The sequence below is a fragment of the Ursus arctos genome, unplaced genomic scaffold, assembly GCF_023065955.2.
Source record: "Ursus arctos isolate Adak ecotype North America unplaced genomic scaffold, UrsArc2.0 scaffold_19, whole genome shotgun sequence".
Classification (NCBI taxonomy): Eukaryota; Metazoa; Chordata; class Mammalia; order Carnivora; family Ursidae; genus Ursus; species Ursus arctos.
In genome coordinates, this window is record NW_026622863.1 from 52,242,452 (window position 1) to 52,250,969 (window position 8,518).

Sequence of the window (8,518 nt, forward strand, 5' to 3'; positions counted from 1 at the left end):
TTTTCTCTATTGTCCCTGCATGATTGAACCCCACAGAGTTGACTCTCAAACTTCAGTCTCCCTAGAACTGAAGAGCAGCAAGACAGAGAGTCCGCCGTGTCCTTTTGGGAGCCTAAACTTTGGGTACACATGAAACAATACGTCTAAGCATTTCTCCTAATCGGAGAAGCCGTGCCCCAGAAACCGGGCGGTGGCCAGTTAAGAAGGGACGAAGCCTCGCCGCAGCCCCAGAGCCTGAAGGCGTCATGTCCCAGAGGCCCTCACGCAGGCGCCACTGGTCGTTTGAGGTGATTTCTGGAAAGGCGCCCCTTGAAGCAGCAGGCGGAGCTGCGGGAACCATATTACCCAGCAGGCTCAGCGGCAAGAGGCGGTAGCTCTGGGCCAATCACAGCACAGGGCTGGGATCCCTCGTCACGCGAGACCTACGGCGCCTTCCTCGTGGAGGTTGTACTGGGTGTTCCTGGTTCTGTTCACGAGGTCACGGCTGCGGGACCCTGAGTGGGCTTGAGGCCGCAGGCCAGAGAGGCTTGAGAAGAGGCGTCGTATCCCCTTTGCACCAGGGCAGGGCTGAGGGTGTGTGGGGCAGGTCAGTGGAGCCCTTGGGACCCTCCCCGGCCTCCCACCTACCGCGGCCCCCGATCCACGCACAGGGCCCCACGGAGGCTGCAGAGTAGCAGATGGACCCGGCACAGGTGAGTGGATGACCCCTCAGGCCCTGTGGACCCCCAACCACGCAGTCCCAGCACCTCCATATCGAGGATAGTGTTGTCCTGGGTCTCGTCACTTCCTCTAACTGTGTCGTTGTGTCTAGGGGGCCGTCTTGATACGGAAGGGTTCCCACCTCTGTCGATCAGTGAGGTGTAGAGGGGTGTCTCAGACACACGCACAAGAGGTGCAAATGCGGGGATGTGAGGCTGAGCTGGGCGGAATCGCAGCTCTCCGTTTTGCGTGGGGGAACAGACAGCCTCAAGGTTGGGAGCCAGGTCTGGAATGACAGGCTGAGGAGCCGGGTCTTTTTGAGGTTGGTGGGAGCCATGGAGGATTTGAAGGAGGGGAGGAACGTGATTTGGGTCAAGTCTTTAATAGGCTTCCTCTAGCTGTAGAGTGGAGAGTAGGCAGGGGTGAGAGGAGGCAGGGACAGCAGGGAGAAGGCTCCTGCAACCCCCTCATAGTACCTGGAATTCTCTTTTCCCCGCGTCACCCTCAGCCACCCTTGCAGCTGAAGCATGTGTCATAGGTGTGCAAAACAAGTTACAACGCCTACAGCCTGGGTTCAGCTCCAGGCTCTGCCACTGCACCTCAGTGGGATAGTCGGCTTCCTTGGCTGTGAGACGGACTGATTGCAGTGTCTTCCCTCTGGGGTCCTGGTGGCAGATGTGGGGGGCAGAGTGTGAAAGGCAGCACAGCATATGCAGGGAATGCCCAGTAAATGCTGGTTGTGGTCATTCATTTCTGTAATTTCTGGGGTCGAAGGAGGCCTTTGACCTGGTCGTCTCCTCATGGCAGTGTGGGTGAGAGGGAAATGGGGCTTCCCAGAATCCCCCTGTCCCTGCACAGTCCGAATGAATTGAGTTTCAGAAAAGAGCCCATTTAACAATGTAGAGACTTCAGGGGCCGTTCTGGCTATGTCCCAGGGCTTTTGAGTGAGTCTCATCAGTGCCTTTGTCTTCCACCTCTTGGGGTCAATGGGAATATTGACATTTCCTCCCCTTGGCTTGAGGGGGTCAGAGAGGGCATATGTGTGATGTGTGTCCTCCAATGTCAAACACTGCCCAGGTAGCCTCACTCTGAGCACTGTTCTCAGGAAGCAGATCCCCTTGATCTTAGGGGCTTACCCCAGGGGAATCCTGCCCTGGGGATTCCCCTGTCTCAGGCCTGCATCCAGCCGAGGACTAGGGGAAGAGAGAGTCTAGGGGCAGACTCACAGTGGGAGCAGTATTTTTGGAATCACTGCTTCCCTGCTGGGATGAAAAGGGCCCTTGGGCACTGGGAGCCAGGAAGGTTACTGGGTTCATCTTGCAGTTGCCATCTGTTTATTAGGAGTAAAGCTGGCTTGCCACTTACAGTGGCAAAATTATTTTTCTGTTTAAGACATTTACTTTTATGTGAAAAGTAGATGCATTAAAGATTCAGTGGTGGCAGTGTGCAGGAGCGTGGTATGCATTTAGATGTAAACACACAGTAGACCCCAGATCTCTCTCCACTACGTGTCCCCCTCCCTTCATTCCAGCCATTCCAGTGCTCCTCTTCAGCAAGGCCATCCCCAGCTTTCCTTTTAAAATGGCCCCGTCTCTCTAATCTTGTCCCTTTTTTTCTTGGCCTCAGAACTCATCTGCATCATCTTGCTCAATTATTTAGGCCTTGTTGGGGATCTTTCTCCAACGGGGGCTGTGATTCCTCTTTGCTGCTCTGTCACCAGGCCTATGACAGGGCCAGAGCTGTAACAGGACCTCAATAGCTAGTTGGAGAATGAGACTCCCCTCAGTGGGCTCTCATCACACTTAGAATCTATGTTCAACCCCCCCCATGGCCTGCTGCACCTGTCCCTGTGACTGCTCTGTTCCACCCACGTGTCTTCCTTTCCTTTCTTCCCCATTTCATGGTCCTGCTGCTATGCCGTCCTCCACTTGCCAAGCTCTTGCTCACTTGCCAGCCTTTGCCCTTGCAGTTCCCTCTGCCCACGACACTGTTTCTGGAACTCTGCAGGGCATCCCTATGCATTCCTCAGGCCTCTGCTCAAATGCCACTTCTTCGTCTTTCTAGTTGTAGCTAAAGTACCCCCTGAACCCACATGCTTGGGAGCTAGCATTTTTGTCCAGAGTTGAGTGCCAGGTTGAGATTTACCGGAAAGGAGGAAAAATAATCATAATCAAACAGTGGTCATAGCTGAATTTCACTGAGCCCTTGATTTGCTTTGAGGGACAGTTATTATATTTCATCTCATTCAGTTCCCGTCTCCTCAGAGTTAGGTTCTGTTATCATCCCTGTTTGACAGAAGAGGAACTGGAGGCTCAGAGACGTTAAGTTACCTACCCAAGGTCACACACCTCTTAAGTAGTTGAAACTCACATATTGTCCATTGGCTACCAGAGCCTGTGTTCCCAACCACAGTGGGCTGGGGATGCCTGAGGATGACACCTGTATTAAACTTTGTCAGGTGGGCAGGGCTTTCTCCTGCAGGTGAGCTTGAAAACAAGGAGGGCAAGAGGAGCCATCCCAGATAGAGGGAACCTCGTGGACAGAGGCAGTGAGGACAGAGTTGTTTAAGGAGGCACAAGAGGGCCTCGTGATTGCCAAACCCCCCTCTCCCCCGCTGAGATGTGTCTTGGGAAAGGGAGCACGTGTGGTCATTTGCTGGATGTTCCCCCCGCCCTTACCCAGGACACACATCACAGCCAGTCAGAGGGTGCTGTGTATGTTCTTATGGCCTCAGTGGCGTTATTCTCACTCACTGGGGTTCCTTGGTCCTTACAGTGTTCATGACTCAGGGACACATGCTGTCAGGACTCAGGAAGGGAAAACTGACTGATAGCTCACTGTGGAATCTCCTGGGGAGTCTGAGAAGGCTGGAGGCCCAAGCGGGTGTGGGGAGCTGGCCCAGGCCCTGCCTCTCCCAGGATGAGTGGCGCCCCCATCAGTGCCTCTCCCATGAGGAGGGTGAGGATGGCTCCAATCCTCTGTCCATGTCCATGGAAGTATGGTCAGGGATGCCAAAAGTAGATTAACAGCAGCAGTTATTAGAAGTGCTTCACCTGGGGCGCCTGCGTGGCTCAGTCGGTTAAGTGTCTGCCTTCGGTCGGGTCATGATCTTAGGGTCTTAGGATCGAGCCTCATGTTGGACTCTGCTTCCCCCTCTTCCTCTGCGCTTCTTCCACTGCTTGCTCATGCTGTCTTGCTGTCTCCCTATTTTTCAAGTAAATAAATAATCTTTATTAAAAAAAAAAAAAAGTGCTTCACCTGCAGTGATGGAGGAGTGTGAGGGTTACCACAGACCTGGGCCAGAAGGACCTAGGTTCAAATCCCACCTCTGCTGTGTAGTTTGGGAACTCTCAGGTGACTCTCTGTAGCTCCCTGAGCCTCAGCTCGCTGACTGTGATGTGGAGATGCTGATGGCATTTAACTGCATGGCGATGTAAGGATTAATAAATGTACAGAGCACTGTCATGAGCCAGAGACTCTAGTGTTGGCTTTATGAATATTTTCCCTTGAATTCTCAAATAACCTGATAAAGTAAGGGAATTATTATTATTTTTTAAAGATTTTATTTATTTATTTGACCAAGATAGAGACAGCCAGCGAGAGAGGGAACACAAGCAGGGGGAGTGGGAGAGGAAGAAGCAGGCTCATAGCGGAGGAGCCTGATGTGGGGCTCGATCCCATAATGCTGGGATCACGCCCTGAGCCGAAGGCAGACGCTTAACCGCTGTGCCACCCAGGCACCCCAGTAAGGGAATTATTATTATACTGACAGGGGAGATCGAGGCTCAGAGAAACTGAACGGCTCCCCCAAGTTGCACGGCAGGCCAGGTGTTGATTCAAGAGGTTGAATTCAGGGGCGCCTGGGTGGCGTAGTTGTTAAGCGTCTGCCTTTGGCTCAGGGTGTGATCCCAGCATTCTGGGATCGAGCCCCACATGAGGCTCCTCTGCTAGGAGCCTGCTTCTTCCTCTCCCACTCCCCCTGCTTGTGTTCCCTCTCTCACTGGCTGTCTCTCTCTGTCAAATAAATAAATAAAAATCTTTAAAAAATAAAATAAAATAAACAGGTTTGTTTAAAAAAAAAAAAAGAGGTTGAATTCAAACTTGGGAGTCTGCTCCAGAGCTGCGGACAGTTAATCCCTTTACCACATCATGTGAAGCCCACAACCCAGGGCAGGCACACAGGAAGGACCAGGGAGGTTTAGCTTTGGCTTCTGCTGTTCTTATTGTTGGAATTATCATGATTATTTCCGTGTTCCTCTGACATCCCAGACCACTTACCGTCTGCCCTCACAGTCCTCATGGGAATGCGATTGTATGTATCATTCTCCATTGTTTCCACTATAGAAGGCTTCTCTGTCTGCCTTCATGTCTGCCTCCCCCTTAAGTCCAGCTCAGAGCTCGGCCCTCAGGAGGCCTCAGTGATTCAGGGCTGGACCTCTGTGCCCCTTCACCAGAGACTAAGTTATAGGCTCTGATCCTGCCTAACAGCCGTAAAGCAAATAATGCCACTGTGTTTGATTTTCCAGGCACCAGTGACCTTCAAGGATGTGCTTGTGACCTTCACCCAGGAGGAATGGGAATTATTGGACCTGCCCCAGAGGACACTGTACTGGAAGGTGATGGGGGAGACCTGCAGGCTTCTGGTCTCACTGGGTAAGTCTTCTCCTCGCCTCCATGTGGGGACATGCAGCGTCCTTCTTGGTTTCTTCTTTTCTGAGGCCTGACTGGCAGAGCAGGCCTTTGGAGCAGCCTGCCATCCTCCCCAACGGTCCCCGCCATGTTCTGGGCTCACTTCCTCCTGCCTGTTCTCCATTTGTCTCCATCAAGAATCACCAAGATGGTGGCTGTTCCCTTTTTGATTTGTCAGATTTTTTTTTTTTGTATATTCCTGATACTAATCTTTTACCCATTATGTGTGCTGCAGTTGTATTCTTAAAAGCTTAGCTTTTTAGAAATTTTCTTTAAAGCATCTTTTGATTAAAAGAAATTCGTATTTTATTTAGTCAGATCAATATATCTTTTGTTTTATGATTGCTGCTTTTTGTGTCTTGCTAGGAAATCTTTCCCTACACCAAGGTCAAATTGTATTCCTTTTCTGTTGCTTACTAATCTGGAATTAACTTTGTGTATGACATGTGGTAGAAATGCAGTTAACTTTTTCCTGCGTGTGGGTTACCAGGTTTTTAGCTTCATTTGTTATATAGTCCCTTCTTTTCCCACTGATCTGCTGTGCCACCATTGCAGTCTGTGAAAGCTGTATGTATTCATGGGTCTGTTTCTGAGCACCATTGTGGCCTGTTGCCAGTTTTCCTTATGTCTATGCCAATACCACGTTGTCTTGATGTCTGTACTTTCATCGTAACCCTAATACTGGGAGGGCAAGCCCCATCTCCTTATTATTCTTTTTTCAGTAATGTTCTTGGCCTTTAACTCTTGCATATAAATTCTAGAATCAACTTGTTGAGTTTCATGGAAAATCATGTTATCTGGACTGGTGATGAACTTATAGATTTGAGGAGAGTTGACAACCTTGTTATTAACATCTCCATTCGTATAGCTTCTCTTTAATATCTTGAAGTAAATATTTCAAATTTGTCTACGAGCTTTCGTCTATGTTTTAGTCACCTAGCTGTTTCTCACACACAGTAGATTTAATATGTCCCCCTGTCAAGTCCTGCTCACCCTCAGCCTTGTAGACACTGTCCTGGGAGTGGAGGTGGCTGTATTTACTCTCACCCTTCCAAACTCTGGAGTCTGCACCCTGTCTGCATTCCCAGCCACATCTCCGCCATCCTCTCGTGCTCTGAAGTTCCCTCAGCATCCAAGATTCTCTCTAGACTCTGCATCTTTGTACACTCTGCTTCCTTTGGCTGCAGTGCCCTCTCACTTTCTATCTGTGGTAACTCTTGCTTTGTTAGGACTCAGATCTCAAGATACCTCCCAGTTGTCTTTCTCTCTCATTTGGCCTAGGTTAGATGCCCCCTTCCCTGTGTTCCCTGTGACATCCTTTCTTAGAACAAACATAGCACACGATGTCGTCATTTCTCTCCCCTCTGGATAGTGAGGAAGGGATTCTTCTCTGGCCCCTAACCCAAATTCTCCCCAGGGTTGTCCCTTTAAAGATGTCAAGAATCCAAGGACCAGCAAACAAAACAAAACAAAACAAACCCAAAACCAAAAAACAAACCTGAGTTTCAGAGATGTGAAAATATAGCAGGTATCAGTGGCCCTGTTTCCATCTTCCTTTTCCCAATGGCTTGGTGATTTTCTCCCTTCTATGTTGGCGTTGCTAATAGGTCTTTTTTGTGTATTTGATTCCCTTCAGATGACAAAGCAAAAACCAATACCACAAAGCCTTCTGCTCCTCAGCCAGCCTTGTTTGAGGGACGCTCACCCCACAGGTTACTGACTGAGGAAGACTCCAGTGTTTCCACATTGGGAGAAGCCAGGGGACAAGAAAGACCATCAGAAGAACAGGGAGGGCACATAAGGACAGGGACACTCCCCTACAAGGAAACCCTCCCTGGAAAGGTAAACCCTGAATGTGATGATTTGGGAACAGGTAAAAATCTGTGCACAGATGATTTACAGGAGCAAGTCTCTCCAGGAGATGCTCTCCTTGAGTGTGAATCACATAGATCAAGGAGAGACCCCTTGATTCATGGAGGAAAGAAATCCTACAAATGCAAGGAATGTGGGAAAGAGTTTATCAACAATCACTTCCTTCTTCAACATCAGTGGATTCACACTAGAGTAAAACCCTATAAATGCAAAAAGTGTGGGAAGGCCTTTCTCAGGAAGGCAGATCTCACTGGACACTACAGCATTCACATTAAGAAGAAGCTCTATGAGTGCATCGAGTGTGAGAAGGCCTTCAGCCGCAGGTCACACCTCACAGAACACCAGCGGGTTCACACTGGGGAGAAGCCCTTTGTGTGCATCGAATGCAGGAAGTCCTTCAGCCGCAGGTCACACCTCACGGAGCACCAGCGGATTCACAGTGGAGAGAAGCCTTATGCGTGCAGTGAATGTGGAAAGGCCTTTGCCCGCCACTCTGATTTTGTTCGGCATAATAGAACCCACACTGGAGAAAAACCCTTTGAGTGCAAAGAATGTGGGAAGGCCTTTGGTAACAGCTTTTCTGTAACTCGACACATGAGGTCTCATTCTGGGGAGAAGCTCTATGAGTGCAGTGAGTGTGGGAAGACCTACAGCTACAGCTCAACCCTCAGTACTCATCAAAAGATTCATAGCGGAGTAAAGTCCTACAAGTGTAAGAGATGCGGGAAGGCCTTTGACCAGAAGGCAGGCCTCAGTCAACATCAGAGAACTCATACTGAGTTCTTCTTAAAGAGACCTTTTTAAAGTAACTACAGTGGCAAATTGTTTGACTGGAGGGAAAATGTTACTTGGCATCTGAGAGTTCATTTCCATGGCTTTCCTGCATACCGTGTCCTCCTTCATGTGCAGTTTGTGCTGTGGCTGCAGCATTACCTTTACCCGAGGCTGAGCCCTGGCACTACAGAGACTGGACGCCAGTCTCCCAAAATATGACGTGGCTCTCAGCAGAGGGACCTTTTCACGCCTGAGAGTGCTTTGCTGTCATGTAGCCCATGAAGAGACCTGGGCCTCAGTTTGTCCCAGAGCAGAAGCGATGTGCTTTGCAGTGGATGAAGGGTCCTCTCCCCTCATGGTCCATGTCTCCCCATCTAACTTTCTGCTTTTACAGGGGCCTGCTGTGCTTTTGCTGGTGTGATGGGCAGGAGTCACGAGAACCCCATCCTTCGTGCCCATTACCCCACATGTGCCTTGTGTCATG

General features: G+C 49.9%; 1 protein-coding gene across 1 annotated transcript; it reads left to right on the top strand.

Moving 5' to 3' along the window:
• Positions 1-677: 677 nt before the first annotated feature.
• On the top strand, positions 678-8,064 carry LOC113248008 (zinc finger protein 239-like). The gene is made up of 3 exons (XM_026489392.3): positions 678-692; positions 5,226-5,352; positions 7,262-8,064. Exons 1-3 carry the CDS (start codon positions 678-680, stop codon positions 8,062-8,064), a joined length of 945 nt encoding a protein of 314 aa, XP_026345177.1.
• The last annotated feature ends 454 nt before the right edge of the window (positions 8,065-8,518 follow it).